Raw genomic sequence first — 20,584 nt, 5'->3', positions numbered from 1 at the left:
TGAAATATAAGTTTTAATAAATATTTGTTTTTAGTTTTTACAATGTAAGTTATGAGAAGGACGTACCCAGCAAGTATAATACCTTTTATGCCCAACAGAGTTTGTATGGATTCACTTGACTACGATGATTGATAACAGCGAAGCAGTCGACGCCAGCTCTTGATAAGAGCATCAAATAATAATAATATGTAACCAATTAGATACAACGCACTTGACTGGATTCGTGAAGACAGACACAGGGTATCCAGTGGTGCACACACTTCAGATTTGCACGAACTGATTATGGTTAAAATATGCACACGTTTTAGAGCCGGTCGGGCTCGAAGCAAAAAAAAGCCGGTACTGTTCGGTTATACGGAATACAGCGGAAAACGCATTTTGAAAATAGCCGATAAACTGGATTATTTGTTGGGTTAACCAAACCTAACCTAGCCTAACCTAACCCAAACTAACAAATAATCCAGTTTATTGGCTATTTTCAAAATGCGTTTTCCGCTGTATTCCGTATAACCGAACAGTACCAAAAAGCCTAATCTTGAATAATATATGCCATATTCATTAGAACTAACTGTGAAGAGGGTTGAAAAATAAAAAAAATGTACGTAAAATATTTCACCATGGCACAGTTCGCCGTGAGCTTTCTTATCGGAAAGAGAATACTAGTAGCGAAGGCTGGGGGTAGGCTGTTAAGATCCGTCATAAATAGTACACACTAAACTTTGTTAGTCTTAATTGTTTTTATTACAATTTACAGATGGTGTCGGTTAGTATTTAAAAATCAATTAAACCCTGTCTAAATCAAACCATAATAGTCTTGGTATACTTTGGGCAATACGACAAAATTGTGCACACTTTTTCATTCATACTTATTTGTTTTCGTAGGATTAAGAATACATATTAGACATATTGTTGGTTCATTTTTTAAATTCATTATGCCCTGCTCTAATTAAACTATCATCATCAGCCTGAATCTATCCACTGCTGGATGAAGCTGATTCCACTTCTCTCGGTCCTGTGCGTTGCGTTGCCACGTACTTCCGCAGAACTTTATCATTTCATCGATCCAGCGCCCTCTAGGTCTACCTTGTGGACGTTTTGTACCTGTTGGATACCACTGGATGACAAAATTTGTCCAACGATTATCTCTTCTTCGAGCTATGACCAAACTATAATAGATACAAAAAAATATTATATAATATATAAAATATCCAAAGTTATGTATGTTTTAATTCCATAGTCTTATATATTTTATAGGTAGACGAGTATTTTTTGACTATTATCTATTATGGCTTGGTTTTCGCAGGGTTTTATTGAATTTTAAAAACTAACCAACACCATCTGTAAATTGTAGTTTTATTTCAATGAAAACAAATACGTATTACTGACAAAGTTTAGTGTGCACTATTTTTGGCAGATCTTAACAGACGACATCCACCCATCGCCACTGTCGTATACTATACGGTCTCCAATTATATTAGATCCAATATGAACATTAATTCAATTTTCATAGCTGATTTTGGCAAAATTCATGAATTCAAGATTGAAAACCTAGCCTACCCTAACAAATAATCCAGTATATCGGCTTTTTTACCACGTTTTTATTAGCTCGTATTCTTGTTTGTCCGGTACAGATTTTTTCTTGTGTGTCCAGTACAATTTTTTTCTTGTTTGTCCAAGATTTGTATTGGACGATTGAAGTTTTTTAGCTAACTTCCCGACTAGCTAGATTTTGAAACTTTTAGAATATATCAGAACACGACGAGAATGCATTCTTTTAATACTTTTGGCCATCTTTAAGCAGAATTGAATTCATTTTCAGTTAATTCTGTTTTGTATATTTCGGAAAAATATCCTTAAAAGTAAAAAATTTGGATGCTAAGGGGGTCCTAGCAACTAAATTATTAATATAAACGTGCGTTACTATGGAAATCAATATGAAATGTCAAAATGACATTTCAGTATTCTATATTTATTCAGTATTTCTATCAAGTACAATACAAAGTTTTTATTAATACATAGAATTGTCAAGTTTATATGATTCAATAGAAAATTTAAAAACTTCTTAAATAATTCTTAAAAAATAAAAAGTTCTTTTTATCTTGTAATTATTTTTAATTTGTTTGCTGTTGTATTCCCGTAAAGTGAGTGTAATCTATAAACTGGCAAGAATTATTTAGACATGTATATTATGTTAGTACTTTACGGCGGTCTTTAATATACGGCCACATATTTCCGATAGAACATTTCACGGTGAAGTGTGATACGGCGAACTGCATACGTACAAGTTTCCGGACACGGGTCGATATTGCACACGCGAATAGATTGAAAAGTTTATTAAAAAAAAAACTTTTACCCACTCATTCCGATAGTGAAGAAAATAGTCTATTATATTCTTGTTAGCGCTACAATAGGCCATGGGACCCAATGACTGTAATGTAGTAATAGAACTGAAACAACCGGGAATCGAATCTGGAGCGACATGAGTGCGTGGCAGCGTTTGCTCCAAAGATTACTGGGATACATGTGCTGATTTACAATGTAGTGTTTGGAGTTGCATGGGTGACGTTGAACTGCGGTCGCCAAAAGCTACACCGATGCAGACGCAATTGTGATCGAAATTACCTGTCTTGCTTTCTAAATTATGGTTTGGCAAGACGGAACCCGGAGCCCAGTGCCTTAGAGACTGGTACTCTTATGCCTGGCATTGTCTTATGCCATTATATAGCGATTATTCTGTTATCCAAGTATTGACCATTTTGTTTCTTAGCAAAAATAATGGTGGATAGTATTATGGATCGGTTTTCCCTAGAATTTTCAATTAAATGAATTAAGATAGTAGATTTATGGATTCTTGTCGGTCGACTGGCGCGTTTGGAGTACTTGGCCATTAAATATAATTAACGTGTTATTTAAATGTGGTAATTAAAAAGTAATTAAAATTACAGCAGTGATTGTGTTAAGGGAAGCCAGCGGCAAACAAATTTTGAAAATAGCCGATATAGTGGATTATCGTTTGGGTTCAGTTAGGCTAGGTTAGGTTTTCATTCGTGAATTCATGAATTTTACCAAAATCGGCTTTGAAAATTGGCGCGGTTCTCGCCTGGCTTCCCCCTGTAAACCGACTTTTACCGATTTTTGTTTTAGTAATTTAGTTCATTCCTGAATACTGCAGCAACCATAAATTATATAAAGAGGTGGTAAAATACACTGTAATTAAAATATGATTTTTTTGTCTGGTCTGTGTATGGGTAATTTTTTTCCTCAAATACCTGTGTGAGGGAAATTGTGGTCAGCTTTGGTGACCAGATATCAGATATCTTTAACGTATTAACAAATTATTCGCGGTTAACAAATATCTTTTCGCGGGGAGCTATTTTTGTTTTGTAAGCATAGTTTCATCTTTTCTTATAAGCAGATTGATTTATAAACTAATTTTAAAATAAAAAGCTTTCGTATTTGGTCAAAAATAGTTTTGAAGTTTTAATAATATGCCTTGAGGACAAACATATTTCGGTTAAGTTAAGTTGTGTTTGCTACGCATTGTAATAAATGGTTCTAATTTCAAGTGGGTATTTCACATAAATCTACAAACTGTGTTACAAGTAGTGTGTTAAAACTTTTAGAATAATATAATACACATAATATGTACCTAATTCAGTTATCTGATATATTTCATAATAAATTATGTATTATGAGGTAATAAAGACGAACTTAATCTTGCATTTTCTATTATTTTTAATTTCAGTATTTTTCCCCCTCTATAATTCCTCAGGATCCTTGTTGTGAATAGCGTATGTTAGAACAGAGTTTGACAATCGGTATGCCTCGAGCGTAAGTATTCCGTAAGATTATATAGTATAGGTATTTTCTTTTATAAACCAAGTAGGTACGTAGGTACATTACATACTTACATACATTCTGAAAATTATTATTTTTTTGACAAATTTGTTTAACCTACTGACTTATAGAAAAAAACTCGCCTGCCACACACTTTTAATTAATTAACTAATGTTCTTCAGTGTATTTTCAATAAACTGTGCTTGTGTGATAGTAGGTATGTACTAAAAAACCGCCCTTTTGGGTCCGGAGGGATAGAGCGTGGAATCGTAGAAGAGATGGGTGGAATGTTTTTGCTAGAGGGGGAGGTAACTTCATGATCAACACTGATTACGTCAACGGATTTATTGAGGCACATTAGAAATTACAAGATAACTATAATATATTATGTTTGATTACACAGCGCGTGTGCGGGGAGAATTATTTAGTCAAAATCTCGTCTTCTTGGCTCGATAAGGAGGTTGGCACTGAATTAACAACCACTATTCAAAGTTAAAATGAGGGCGAATGAATTCTGTGAATCCTGAGTAAGCGTAAACCGATAGCGCGCGGGTAGCGTCCAGATGGGTGCTTTCACAAAAAAGGGTGCCAATGCATTCTTTTAATACGTTTAGCCATCTTTAAGCAGAATTGAATTCATTTTCAGTTAATTCTGTTTTGTATGGAAAGTTATTTCAGAAAAATCCGTAAAAAGTAAAAGACTATTATTGGTTGTTAAGGGGGTGGGGTGGTCCTAGCAATTAAATTATTAATATATACGTGCGTTACTATGGAAATTAAAATGAAATGTCAAAATGACATTCAATGACAAATTATTTAAACTAGCTGAGCCAGCTGGCTCTCGCCAGTCTGTCTCGCTAGGTCTTGCTGACAGCTTGGCGTCCTAATGAAATGATATTGGATTTTAATAAAATTGTGAAGTATGCAGAGACGGCGCCGTTTGGCATGTCGCTGATTTGTTACTTTTACAATTTGCAAGTCGTTACTGTCGATATAAATTTAGCGTCATATGTATAGTCTATTATGGATTTTGGCCTTCAGGATGTCATCTGATACCATCCCAGGCTGCTAGACCTAGCATAATACCTGACAATTTGATTGCGATTGAATATAATGTAATAGAAGAAGGTTAGCCATATAAAAAATAAATTTAAACTATTAAGTTATTTTGTTTCATTGTCTAAAAAAATGGTTGCAGCCATAGAATAATATTTAAAAAAAAAAAAAAAATGAATTAAAATTTTAGCGATAATATGTTTCACGCTGCGGGACGTTCATATCGAAACAAATGTTGATAAAAGAAGAAACATATAGATCTGAGAGGAAGTAATTATTAGGTTGGAAAAGAATTCGTCCAGCAGTGTATTGATATAAACTGATTATGATAATGGCATTATAAATAGGTAGATTATGTATATTATATAGCGATTATTCATAGGACCAAAAAGAGTAGAATCGGCTTAGAGAAGCCTTCATCCAGCAGTGGATTGACCTGGTCTAATGATGATAACGATGAAATGAATATATTATATTGAAATATTTGATAAATGCAGCAATGTATATATGAAACAGGAATGGAATTAGTTTTGAGAGGCCTTCATCGAGCAGTGGATTGATCCTGGTTCATGATAATAATGACGATATAAATGGGTAGGTAAATTTTAATATCACCAATTTTAATAGATATAGCAGTTCATATGACCAATAGGATTATTGATACAACCTTCATCCAGTAGTGGAATGCGAATAAGCATAGTGATACATATTAATTCTTCTATATAACCACGCGAATGGAAATAATGGATAATACGACGTAGACGACTCATAGTGTGATTAGGGTATGAAATTATCATAATTCACTATTTTATTTGCTTATACGCACGCATGCATTTTACTTATATTATGTAATAAAATATTTACAATATAAAATGAAATAATATTATATACGTTGTGTAATAATTACCTATAGTAAATGTCATTTTTAATAATTTACCTCCCTAAAAATAATTATGTTTACGTTGTCTTTGAATATAAAAGTTCGAATAAAAATATTTTAGTCTATGTTTGTTATTGTGAATTATTGTGAAGCTGATAAAATAAATGACAGTCGGATAAATGTCGAAAAATGCAATTAATAAGATTCTGCGGTACAGTTCTGTTATGAGGTATTCAGCGGAAAACACATTTTGAAAATAGCCGATATGTTAGGTTTGGTTAGGTTAACCTAACAAATAATCCAGTATCTCAGCTATTTTCAAAATGTGTTTTTCGCTGTATTCCTCATAACCGAACTGTACCAGTATGGACATAATAGGTTAACCGAGTGGCTAACATCCATTTATCGTAAACATAAAAAAATCTGTAGTAAATGTGCCGCAGAGGTGGACATGAGATTTTACAACTTTCTTTTTAGACCAAACCAAACCTAACCTGGAGAGTGAAAATAGTTAGTTTTATCACCACATTTCATAATTGGGGAAAGAGAATAATTGACCTCAATACTTATAATAAATAAATTTACTTCAGTGGGTCCTATTTCAAACAGTTTGAAAAATGTAACACTGATCGGTACTATCAACCATAATTGAAAAACGTGAGCAGAATAGTGCATAATATTATTATTTTAAATAACTTAATAATTTGAAAGTCAAGACAACGTACCTATCACAAAATATGTTATATATTAAATCCATTACAATTTAAATTCAAATACCATCGTTATACATTAATATATACATATCTACGTACTCACCGTAATTACTATATTACCAGATAAATAGAATTAGGTTGGAGAGAACTTCATCTAACAGTAGATTGATCGAGGATGATGGTGATAATAATAATGAATTGAATAGGTACCTAGGTAAATATTATCACAAATTTGATAACATAATTTGTGAACGAAAGGAATGGAATTACTTTGCTTGAACAGTTTGATGAAGGTTTGGATTGATTCAGGTTTTTGAAACCCACAATGACTGAGTGGCTAACATGTCGGCTTATAATGTCGTGGACCTGACAAATACATATATTGTTTTTCACGGTCTAAAAATATAATATCAGTTATGAATGTGACCGTAAATAATATACGTCAAGTGTTGCATTAAAATAATGTCATAATGACCAGAAAACCAGAATGATGTTTTAAACCAGGAGCATATGCACTTACCTGGCGTATAACTTCATCAACAGTAGATACACAATAGGTATTTGCTTCACAACTTAAATTAGAATGGTGACGGTGACACATCATAAACATACAGCAGCTGTCAGATTGATGTGACATGGTATACTTCGCCGGTAATATGAATGTAATATTATAATAACAACTTCAAACGATTGAATGTATTATTAGGATAAGTATAGTGTTTTAATATAATATAGGTACACATGTATTAGGTAGTTTTATTTAACCTCTACTGAAAGGGTAATATTATGTTAATTAAGATCGCACCAAATCGCTGGATTGAGAATAATATCCGGATTAAAAATTCACTAAAACATAAACAATTCGCCAAATCACTTGATTGAGAGTAGTATCCGTTTCTAAAAGTCACCAAAACCTAAATAAACATCTTTTGTTTCTAATACAAAGGCATTATTTATCATATTGTCATTACGATTGACGGAGTAGCCGCCATTTTGAAATATAATATTTTCAGTGTTGCAAACACATCGAAAAAATAAATTCCCTAATTAATATGTGTTGTAAAAAAAGTCACGTGCCGATCGAAAATCTATTGTAAAACAGTCAAAATAACCCTAAAAAACCCTAAAACGCAACGAAATTTATCAAATTCCATACTTTTATACTTGAATAAAGAACGTTTCTCTACTGAATTTTTCATTTAAACCTATTGGACATGACGAATAAGTCACACAATCGCTCGCAAAAACGGGCACAGCTGTAGGATAATAATATATAGGAGATTCCTCAAAATAAATAGGAAAATTGATTTAAAAAAAACATCCATTGATGGTAAATATTGATATGCAAATTTTAAATCCAAGTAACTTACAAAACTTATGCTGGCCTGATGAGTAAAGCGGCGGCCGTATTTGCATAAATATGAAGTCCGTGGGTAGGGTGTTCGAATCCCTAGCTGTTCAAAAATACATGTTGTTTTTTTCAATGTGTACTTGGTCCAGTGAAAGAATTGGCAAACAACTATTCCCAGTAAAAACTCTCCAATACATTCTCCATCATATGGAGGCACATGTGCTCCGCTCGTAATTTACTTTACTTTCTGTTATTTAAACATTTTAAACATTAGCTGGTATTATACTAAGAAAGTGATTCCTAGTCCCTAATCTTTTCTATGCCCCACCTCCTTGGAAATCTTTACACCTTATCGAGGGGATCGGCTTGAGAGTTTATCGATTTTAAAATCTTTTGGAGGTTGTGGGTTTGGTAATTTTTTTGGAAATGCTTCATGGGCGATTCATAAATGACATGTGAATATCATTTTCATACAAGTTGCTCTGTGTATTGATTTACTACCATAGTGACGACCAGTGGCGAAGGGTGGAGGTAGGCTGTTATGATCCGGCATAAATAGTGCACACTAAACTTTATCGGTCAAGCGTATTATTTTGTTTTAATTCATCAAGACCACAATATTTAGATTGTAGATAGTTTTGGTTAGTATTTAAAATTCAATTAAATCCTACCTAATCTATCTATCTATATATATAAAAGAAAGTCGGGTTAGTTACACCATTTATAACTCGAGAACGGCTGGACCGATTTTTATAATCTTTGCGTTGTTAGATTTGTCTCAGCCTCGAATAGCAGAATAACTACTAAAACATCGGAAAAATTTACGGGAAAAAATTATGAAGAAAATTAATTTTCTCATACATTTTGAACAATGGACGCGCATTCGAAAATAAAAGAAAATCACAAAAAATTTAAATCCATATACAACGATACATGACAGAAAGAATAAACTAGAAACAAACAAACAAATGAAAGGCGTTGTGTGCATTATCTATCCTTTGACAGTTGATTCAGTTTAGCTTCAGATAATCCCGAAAGACTCCGGCGAATTTTGGAGGAAGTTGTCCTGCCTGAATCTTTTTTACTTCTTCGACAGCGTCCAAAAATAAAGCCAAGGATAAAATTACATGATCCCATTGCTGGTATTGCTCATTATTTACCTACCAATTTCAAAAACCATCATTCGAACTTCATTCGACAATCGATCTACGTGAATAGTAGAGCCGATTACTAGCTAGGTGCGCAAATAGCTATTTCGATCGTGATTTTCAAACGGTAAGTTGCCTTCGAAGATGTTCATTTTATGAGGTTATCAAATTTGTGATTATGTGTGCATCGATAACTGCTTCATTATGTAATTTTGAATTATGTGATTAATTTTCCAGTGTTTATCATTTGATGATTCGTCAAAATGCTGACAACTATTTGCTGCGATTTCGTCGATTGCTTAAAATCGAGACGGAGCGCCTCACTTTCATTCGGTTGAACCAAGCCAAACTGCGATTGGAGGAGTATATTCATTTACGCGATGCAATCAGGACCGTAGGAGATGCAGCTAATGTTGGTCGATTGACTATTCTATCGGCGATGTACATTGGCAGCCCACGTCATATGCATGAATATGCGCAAGATGCAATGACATATGTTCGTCATTACGGTCGTCCAGATCTATTCATCACCTTTACATGAAATCCGAAATGAATAGAAATTGTTCAACTGCTACTCCCCGGACAAACATCAAGTGATCGGCACGACATCACCGCACGTGTGTTTAAACAAAAAATCCTGTCGCTGATGAACTACATTGTTAATCATCGCGTCTTTGGGGATACTCGATGCTGGATTTATTCGATTGAATGACAAAAACGAAGCTTGCCGCATGCACACATTCTTATTTGGTGAGTCGAAAGAATTCGACCAGACCAAAAAGATGACATCATATGTGCCGAGATTCCTGATCCCGAAACCGATCCAGAACTGCATGATGTTGTAATTACTTACATGATTCATGGACAGTGTGGCGCCATCAACCCCCAATCACCGTGCATGGTCGACGACAAGTGTTCCAAGCGTTATCCATGAAGTTTAGCGGCGGAGACTATCACTGCCAATGATGGTTATCCACTGTATCGGCCTCGATCACCCAATGATAACGGTAGAATTATCACAACGAAAATAAAGTGAAACGATATCGTGGTCGACAATACTTGGATTGTTCCGTATTCGCCACTTTTTTCCAAAACATTCAAGGCGCATTGCAACGTGGAGTTTTGCAATTCAGTGAAGTCCATCAAATACATCTGCAAATATGTCACCAAAGGCAGCGATATTGTAGTTTTTGGCGTTCAAACTCCCAATACCAACGATGAAATCACGCACTATCAAGTTGGTCGATATGTGAGCTGCAATGAAGCAATTTGGCGTATTCTCTCATTCCCCATTCATGAACGTCATCCCACTGCTGTACATTTGGCGGTGCATATGGAGAATGGTCAACAAGTTTATTTCAACGCATCGAATGTTGCTCAACGTGCTGAAATATCTCCAGCGCCAACATTGACCAGTTTTTTTTCGATTTTCCAAAGCGATCCGTTTGCACGAACGTTGTTCTACTCTAAGATGCTACTTGGAACGCTTCATCGAAGAAATTTCAACGTCGGAAGCAAGGCGATGCGGTTCCTGATCATCCGGATGTGCATTCTACTGATGCTCTTGGTCGCATTTACACAGTTCATCCGAAGAATAGCGAATGATTCTACTTGCGGTTGTTGCTGGTAATTGTTCGTGGGCCGACATCATTTGAATCACTTCGAACTGTCAATGGTGTAGTGTGCCCAACATTTCGTGCTGTATGTCAAAACCTCAATTTGCTTGAAAATGATACTCATTGGGACATGACAATCGCTAAAGCATTTGTTTCTGCATCTCCAAGTCAGATACGCACATTATTTGCTATCATTATTTCGCCATGCTTCCCATCAAATCCACCTGAGCTGTGGAACAAGTACAAGGATGACATGTCACAAGACATTTTACATCGAATTCGTGTCAGTTCAGAGAATCCCGATCTCGAAGTGAATGAGGAAATACATAACCAGGCTTTGCTTTTGATCAAAGACATATGTTATCTCATGTGCGGCAGTTTGTTAGTCAAGTTAGGAATGCCAACGCCTGATCGTGGAATGAATGACGCTTTTAATCGAGAATTGGAACGTGAACGTGAATATGATCAAGATGCATTAAACCTATCGGTTCGATCAAATGTACCAATGTCGAACCCCAAACAGAAGGAAGTGTACGATACGTTAATGAAGGCAATTGATGATGGAAATAGTGGTTTATTTTTCCTCGATGCGCCTGGTGGAACTGGGAAGACATTTCTCATGACATTGATTTTGGCCACTGTTCGTGCGAGATCCGAAATTTCTGTAGCGGTTGCTTCTTCTGGGATAGCGGCCACGTTGTTAGAAGGATGCCGAATGGCTCATTCAGCGTTGAAATTGCCGTTAAACCTTCAAATGACTGAAACACCGACAAGCAGTATTGCGAAACACTCAGCAATGGCCAAAAGTTTGGTAGCAAGTAAAATCATCACCTGGGATGAATGCACAATGGCGCACAAATGCGCATTGGCAGCACTCAATCGAACTATGAAAGATCTGCGCAATTACTCAAGATGTTTTTGGTGGCGCAATGATTCTACTATCTGGCAATTTCTGCCAAACACTACCAGTCATTCCAAGATCGACCATTGCCGATGAAATGAACGCTTGCCTCAAGTCATAGACTCTGTGGCGTTATGTGAAGAAACTTCGGCTGACGACGAGCATGCGAGTTGCATTGCTAAACGATCCATCTGCCGACGATTTCTCTAAGCAATTGCTGACTATTGGTAACTGCCGTGTTCCTGTCGACGAATCGAATGGATTGATTTCGTTTCCGCCGAATTTTTGAAATTTCGTCTCAGCGAAGTACGACCTCATCAACAAAGTGTTCCCGAACGTCATTGCTAACCACAAAAATTACAATTGGTTGAGTGAACGAGCAATTTTTGCGGCAAAGAACAAAGATGTGGATCACTTAAACTCCACAATTCAAAATCAAATCGTTGGTCCAATGCATTCCTTCAAATATATCGACTGTATAATAAACGAAGAAGAAGCAACCAACTATCCAACTGAATTTTTAAACTTATTGTACTGCCTGGCTTGCCACCGCACAATTTACAACTGAAGATAAACTTGGTAGTTACGAGTATCATGCTTCGAAATCTGAACCAACCAAAACTATGTAATCTATTTCATTTTGATTTGATTTTTGCACATTTATTGAACTTATTTTAATTTATTAGTATTTTAATTCAGCTAATAAGTTAACACAAGATTATTGATTCTGAGGCGGTACGAAGTTCGCTGGGTCAGCTAGTATATATATAAAACAAAGTCGGGTTAGTTACACCATTTATAACTCAAGAACGGCTGGACAGATTTTTAAAATCTTTGTTTTGTTGGATTTGTCTCCGGTCGGAATAGCAGAATAACTATTAAAATATCGGATAAATCACGGAAAAAATAAATTATGAAGAAAATTAATTTTCTCATACATTTTGACATTTTGAACAATGAACCTCGCGCATTCTAAAATAAAAGAAAATCACAAAAAATTTAAATCCATATACAACGCCATCTCTGATACATGACAGAAACAATAAACAAGAAACAAACAAACAAAAGAAATAATGATAGTCGAAATGTCTAACTGTCAATGGTGTAGTGTGTCCAACATTTCATGCTTCATGTCAACAGTTCAATTTGCTTGAAAACGATACTCATTGGGATATGACAATCGCTGAAGCAATTGTTTCTACATCTCCAAATCAGATACGCACATTATTTGCTATCATTATTTCGACATGCTTCCCATCGAATCTACCTGAACTGTGAAACAAGTACAAGGATGACATGTCAGAAGACATTTTACATCGAATTCGTGTCAGTTCAGGGAATCCCGATCTCAAGGTGAATGAGGAGATACATAACCAGGCTTTGCTTTTGATCGAATATAATATGTGTTACCTCATGTGCGGCAGTTTGTTAGTCAATTTAGGAATGCCAACGCCATCCGATCCTAATAGAATCATATGGGCCTCCACAGAGTGGAGGTTTGTATTAACAGAATTTATTTTTACGAGAAATGGATGTCAGCCACTTGCTCAACGTATTAGGACCATACACAAATTGAAAAACAATATGTGAACTTGCCAGACCCAGGATTCGAACCTGGGACCCTCGACACTATAGACCGGCGCTTAATCCACGCGGCCATCGTGGGTGTACAGTGTGTACAGTTCAATGTAATTAAAATACTTTTCATTTTAATTTGATTTTTGCACATTTATTGAACTTATTCATTTTGAGTATTCATTTTAACTTAATAAAAAACTGAATTTAATTCAGCTAATAAGTTAGCTAATAAGATTATTGATTCTGAGGCGGTGCAAAGTTCGCCGGGTCAGCTAGTAGTAGATAATAGTAAAAAAATATTCGTTTATCTATAAAATATCTAAAAGTATGGCATTAAACCATACATAATAATTTCAGATATTTTGTAGACAGAAAAATATTCATCGATTATGGTTTGATTTAGGCAGGTAGTCTTGATGAATTAAAAAAAAACTCACAATCATCATTTGTAATATGTTTTCTTAATTCAACGAAAACAAATAAATATGACTGAAACAGTATGGACTATCTTTGTCTGATCGTCCATAACATAACTTAACTCTTATGGTTTGGTTTAAGCAGGGTTTAATGGAATTTTAAAAACTTACCACCACCATCTGCAATTTATATTCTTTGTTAAATGAAAACAAATAAGTACGACTGACAAAGTTTAGTGTGCACTATTTATGTCGAATCTTAACAGCCTACCCCACCCTTCGCCGTCGTGGTTTTATAAAAATCTGGTGTAATTCCGTTCTGTAAATAATTGTGGTAAGTCCTACCCATCTCAATAATATTATGACATTTAATAAGAATGCGAACCTGTAGTAGTTTTTTTTAGAGAGGTGATGTTTCTTTGAGCGCTGGGTGTATAATGTTACCTACGTAGTACGTATAATCGACATCAGTTAATCTGCGCCATAGCTGCCAAAGCTTTCGCAAAAGCTTTTTGAAAAAAGTTTAATTTATTTGCTGAAAGATAAAATTCGAAATAGTGAAGAAAAAAGTGTAGATTTACACATCCGCACTGAAAATTTAAATTTCTGTCGCGGACTAAATTTGATAATTTTATTCAAAACTGAATAAAGGCACAAACACATATCTACGCTAGATTTAAGAATGTAACATTAATTTATTAATTATGAATAATAATAAAAATACTATTGTTACTATGTTAGAATTTCATAAGTAATTAAAAAAAAAAGTTTTATTGAAAATTAAGCCCTGACAGCTGAAATTATTAAACATGGAACATGCTTTGCCTAATGATTCTCTGAATGCTGGTTGTCCAAATTAGAAAGAAAATAAAATAAATTGCGGTTTACACGTCATTCCCGAAGCGCTGTTCGCGGCCGACTGGAGTCTCTCGCGGCCGCGCTAATTTTGTGACTTTATTTTTCGTTACGCCTGTGTGATTTTTCGTAACGAATCCGCCTGGGAGGTCAAGACAAAAGCATGTATCCATTCTAAAACCGCATCAACATCATCAATATATTTGTCTCCATATCGGTTCAAAACACACCAGCCACTTTTCATATGAGTATTATTAACAAATCAAGGTAACCGCCGAACTGTCCTTGTGAATAATTCCTGATAACTATGCCACCTGAGGTATTGCAAATTCTATCAAAACATTTTTGATGGAAAGAACACAACATAATGACATTAGTAAAAATTAATAACTATATATGTCGCCATGAGTAGTCCTTGTTGTCTTTCAGTAAAAGAGATTTTTTGGGAAAATTACATCTTTTTCGTGGGTCTCTAACTATGTAGGTCATGTTGCAAAATTGCCTTTTCGCATACCGACGTTGCAAACTAAGGCCAAAGAAAGCTCGACTTGCTATGTAAAAAAATATTCAAGCATGTAGGGCATGTAGAGCGTAGGCAATTCTGGTTACATGTCAATTCTACGTATACGGTTCACCGTGAGCTGTTATACAGGAAGGGCGTGTATCATAAGATAAAAATGACGCGTTATTCGTGGAGCATTTGACGAGCAGTTAGGTAGGTATTTTCTAACCTACTGTTGAATCATTTAGAATTCTATATACATATATATGACATGTTGTTTTTTTAATTTATTTACCGACCTATTTTCTTTGCTTTTCTCTTGTATTCCAGTTGTTTTTTTATTAACTACATATTTCTAAGTGTCTTCTTTAGACATTTGTGCACTCACGATAGACTGTGATATGGCGAACTGCATACGTGCAAGTTTACGGACACTAGGCAATCCAAATAAATACATAATTACCACATAACAAGAGTTCCCTGATAATTACTTTCGAGATATCTACCCCTCGGTTTGCCTGCGCCTGAATAACAATGCTGATAAAACTCATGAAAAGGTCGAAGGTAGGAGAGGATGAGATCTCTCTAACAACTGGATTCTAGATGTTCAGACCCACAGAACAGATTAATAAATGGAATTCAGATAGGCCATACCCCCCAATACACTACATTTTGAAGTAGGGTTTTGAATGTGTGAGTAAACGAAAACGAAACACACATTATAGACGTGCAATAGTGTTGCAACCTTCAAATACACCAATGTTGAATAAGCGTCAGTGCATAAACCGAGAGCAGTTCGTTAGGTACTGTGATGGCAGATGGTTATACAATTGCAGTTTTTTCACTTTTTAAGTTTTCTTCTATAATATGTTCCAAATTCCGGTACATTCTGTGATGTGGCAAAATATTAGAGCTGCAACTGTATCGGTCACAAAGTAATGTTAAAAGATATCTGCATCTGACCAAATCTGAAAAAAAGTTGATATGGCAAAAAAATGCCAACAAAACTTCAATCTTCATAAAAAAAAGTAAAGTTTTGTGTTGGGATGCTAATTCCGCTTATTTTGATATAAAATACTTCAAAATAAGTACCTTATAAGCTAACTTGTCAGACTGATTTCAAATCTTTGTTTTTGCTCTCCTGTAAAATTGTGTAATTTCAGTACCGAGTTGTCAGCACGAAGGACAGGCTTAGAATGACGTATTCGTGACACATGTTTAAGTTTCCATAATCTTCCACACTCGAGATCGGTTGCCTGTTACTCCAAATCCGTCAGGTATCTCAGTTCCCAATAATTTTGTGTTTCCTGGTCAGACCTAATAGTGGATTTTCACTGATGCATTTTCAGCATGCCGCTGAAAAGAGAATTGTGGAAAATTGATGTCGGATAGTTAAATCATCCAGGTCTTGTCATAAGATCATGAAGAAATAAAAGAAAATGTATAAATGAGTCGTATAGTATCAAAAGTAGATCAGGGGACCTTATGTTGTAACTTGCGAGTTGAAGTCGCCCGGTTGACATGACGTCATATGACATCATTGTGACGTACCTACTACCGGAGTGATAATATAGCAATCGAGAAATTAACGCTACTCAAATACTGGCGATATTCATTGTCCCCATACACAAATACGTGTTTCAGCATAATACTATCTATGGTGAGCCATGTGCTTGGGCGGCTCGCCTCGATGCGTGTATTGAGGTTACGTCACAATTACGTCATGTCGTCGGGTGACTTCATGTCACAAGTTATAACATAAGGCCCCTGTGCGTTATTCATCATTTCGAGAAAATGACGAAAAACGTTTTGTTGGGTTTTTTAGTGTTATAATAGCATGAAATATGTTTCTACATTTAGAAATTAGAAATTCAATTCAACAGTTCTACTTTTGTTTCCAAAGTATTTAACAGTTCTAATTCTGATACCCAGCCCTATTTTCCATCACAATTTTATACCACACAGATATGATTGTGATTCGAATATTATATTGCTAGTCGTACATTATGGTCAGAAGAATAATTTGGCATACTTAGTTCAATTTCGATATATTTGCGACAGATCTACTTTTGATACTATAAGACTCATTAATCATTGCATAACTATTATTATTGCTCAGGTTCGGATGTGGGCGAAAGATTCAGAAACAGTGGCGTCCACCTGAATCGACAGAGAATGCAGGGGGAGTTTTAATGAGCCCGCCGCACAAGACGGCACTGTATCATATAACGCTGGCAGCCCGCTCTCGCGCCGCGCCGCCAACAAACCCGTTTTCAACACACAATCCGTATTCCGTACCGACCATAGGAAACGTTCAGGAATACCTAGGGCAGGCATTCACATATCTCCATTTACCTAGACGCGATCAGGTTGTACATTATTATCACATTCAGACCGAATACATACAAGGATTTTTGTAGTAGAATATAACTAGTTTGAATTTGGAATGCAACAATCCTATAAATACTTTAAATAAACAACAGCAACTAATCTAAAAGGCCCACGGTGGCCGCGTGGCTTAAGGCTATACCTCAGTTGAGGCATGGTCTAAAAAGATCGTAGCTAGGCGATGCGTGGATTGCGGGTCGCGGGTGCAAATGACGCATGCCGAACGAAATATAATTTGTCATCTAAATCCAACATGCGTCCATTTAATGTTCTGTTTATTGTTATCCATTTCAATTCGTGACACTCAGTATGCGGGTACACAAAGCGCTTAACGTCAGCGGACAGCAGAGCCAGTCCAAAAAACAAAAAAATTCTTTCTTAACTTTCTTCTTTAAGCACTACGGTTGCAGCATCAGTCCCGTGCGGCTCCGTCTCGGGACATGGAATGAGCACTTAAAATCACTTCTTTCAGACACGTTTAAAGCGACATAGAAAGCGGCCGTGCATATCCACGGGTATATATAAGACGGGTGGTGGTGGGCACTTTAACGTATGTTCTATTAGTAACAATAATAATATATTCATTGACATGTTTTCTTTTTCATGTAAATGGGTAACGTTTTTAGTCATCTTTACACGATTTAAGAATTAATACCCCCGTCGCCATCACCAAACAAATTGACGTATTGACACCTCGACGTTCGCTCTTCGAATGCCAGCGAGTCCAAAATTTCGTCGCGCCTAAAGTTGAAAATTATTTGCCGTTTCACTGATGTATCGTCTTAAGCGTTGGACTATAACGCCGTGGGTCCCAGGTTCGAAACCTGAGTCTGCCAGGTACAATATTGTTTTTCAATTTGTGTGTGTCAGGGTATGGACCTAATAGGTTGAGCAAGTGGCTGACATCCATTTCTCGTAAAAAAACAAAAATATGTCAAATACAAACCTCTACTCTGTGGAGGCCCATATGATCCTATTAGGATCGGTCATGGTCGAAAGAAGAATCTAAAAGGACATCAATTCAGCGGCGATTTTGTTTGACGCAAATGATGCAAACGACTCATCAAAAGATTGTAAAGAGGTGCTCCAAACAGTTCAAACCAGCCATAAATCAAAAAATAAACAAAACAAAAGTAATAAATCATTCTAATGCATGGATGTATTCGGAAAATTAAAATTTGGTTGTTATTTTTTTATCGTATGGGCCTCTACATTAGTTAGTGCATTGGGCCTTTACGTCACTAAAAACGCCACTGCCTCAATTAACTTTCATTAATACGTACAATACTTTAGATTTTAGATTTATTTAACTAGTACATTGTTTCCGGCAGATCGAAACACACTTTTTCTTTACAGAGCGTGCAAGCAGAGAAATCGCTATCAAACTGAGAATGGTCGAAGCAAAATTCTATTTAATGTGGAGTATCTGGGATTCCAAGCTATACTCGGTTATAACCAAATCTGTTCAATGATCGTAGTCTGGTGGTGCTGCTTTACGGCAGCTAGTCATAGCACGTTAAGAAGATTCAAAGCAACTGTATGCTGAGCTTCGGAGAGGATACTACTGTACAACAAGATGTTCTTGGCTACTTGTTAAAATTGTGAACTAACAAGCTCCTCCTATTTAGTCGACGACAGCGACTTCTGGTTATTGCCTAAATCTTCTTGTTGGACAGTAGTGTGCAGTATGTATTTGTCAGAAACGAGGTGATAAGAGAGAGAAGCTTGCAGCATCTCATGATATCTAAGATACAACAATGAATCTGGCACGGACACGTAGTTACACGATAAAAAGAACTTTTTATATATAACGTTTTTAAATTTTCTGTTGAATCATATAAACTTGACTTGACTAGCTAAAACGATAAAAAAACATTGTAGGTACTTGATAGAAATAATACTGGAATGTCATTTTGACATGTCATATTGATTTCTATAGTAACGCATGTATATATTAATAATTTAGTTGCTAGGACCCCAGACCCCTAGCAACCAATAATGGTGTCGAAATAACTTTTCATACAAAACAGAATTAACTGAAAATGAATTCAATTCTACTTAAAGATGGCTAAAAATATTTAAAAAAAATGCATTGGCATCTTTAAGTATAATTGAATTCATTTTTAGTTAATTCTGTTTTGTATGAAAAGTTATTGCGATACCATTATTGGTTGCTAGGGGGTCCTAGCAACTAAATTATTAAATAAATAATATATACGTGCGTTACTATGGAAATCAATATGAAATGACATTTCACTATTCAGTATTTCAATCAAGTTTCTATCAAGTACCTACAATTTTTTTGATCGTTTAAGCTAGTCAAGTCAAGTTTATATGATTCAACAGAAAATTTAAAAACGTTGTATATAAAGAGTTCTTTTTATCTTGTAAATATTTAATATGTACATCCATTTGACTAATGGAGTTGTCGGCACACAGTTAATCGTACAACCAAATATTTTTAATTATTGATTCGGCTTTATTTTACTATTAGAGCAAATTTGTGATCTGCGTTTATCTCACTTATCTAGTCGACTCGTTACGCCGGGCCCTTCCTGAGCCCGGGCCCCCAGGCTACAGCCCTTTCAGCCCCCCCCCCCCCGTGTGGGTACTTAGTAACAATGTCTTGAATACGATATTTTCATACACATGAAAAACTTCTTTACTTTCAATAGCGGAGATAACTTTTAATTGTAAATAATATACTCCTTAAAAAATATAATATAACACTCCAGAAAATATTGGAGACGTATTATTTTGCCTTGTTTATGTGGAAATAACAGGCCAGTAATTTGCCAGTAAGGTGAAAAGGTTCGTTATTTTCTCCCGAGGAAATAATTACTGTGAACCTACTCGTATACCTACGTATTTCGCACTCTTTTTTTTCTTTTTAAAAACAGGACCGGTTTCTTTAAGTGAGGCACCAGTAACAATTATTATTGGTGTAGAAGCGGTGGACAGTATATTACATATTGTCATGTACTACGATATATTTTTACATCTACAATAAACAAATAAAAATATGCCCTTCTTACAGCGTTCGTTATTTTATCATTAAATAATTACAGTAGATATATACAGCTATAACAAATAAAATGCATTTATAAATCAAATAATAAAAATATCAACACCTAGAAATATAGATTCACGTTCATTTGTGAGAAATTATTAAAGACATTCAATTGATAATATCGGAAAATGTCTTGGTATTTTTATAAATGTTAAATAGACACTGTAAATATTGTTTAACAAACAATAATTGCGTTATAACTGTTGTGAGATAAATGAGATGACGGTTGAATACCTACATTAAAAATAGTTCACCTATAGATAATTAATAGCA

The 20,584-nt window shown here is 35.4% G+C and overlaps 2 protein-coding genes across 3 annotated transcripts in view; both read right to left on the bottom strand.

Moving 5' to 3' along the window:
- Positions 1-20,584, bottom strand: part of LOC147079534 (uncharacterized) — a 107,380-nt gene that overhangs the window by 6,734 nt on the left and 80,062 nt on the right. The gene's annotated exons all lie outside the window — the stretch shown is intronic.
- LOC147079536 (uncharacterized) overlaps positions 1-20,584 on the bottom strand; it is a 57,718-nt gene that overhangs the window by 12,067 nt on the left and 25,067 nt on the right. The window contains exon 1 of one of the 2 annotated variants that reach the window (XM_085941882.1): positions 7,007-7,665. The exons of the other annotated variant lie outside the window; for it this stretch is intronic. Within the exon in view, the coding sequence (XP_085798008.1) occupies positions 7,007-7,123 (117 nt within the window). The 5' untranslated portion in view covers positions 7,124-7,665. Of the gene's footprint in view, positions 1-7,006; positions 7,666-20,584 lie in introns of those variants that run through there. 2 annotated transcript variants of the gene reach the window in all.

This window comes from Rhyacophila brunnea, unplaced genomic scaffold (genome assembly GCF_057557595.1).
Source record: "Rhyacophila brunnea isolate RB1 unplaced genomic scaffold, BYU_Rbru_1.0 scaffold_1, whole genome shotgun sequence".
Classification (NCBI taxonomy): Eukaryota; Metazoa; Arthropoda; class Insecta; order Trichoptera; family Rhyacophilidae; genus Rhyacophila; species Rhyacophila brunnea.
The sequence above is the reverse complement of the archived record's forward strand: the minus strand, read 5'-3'. Positions and strand labels throughout refer to the sequence as shown.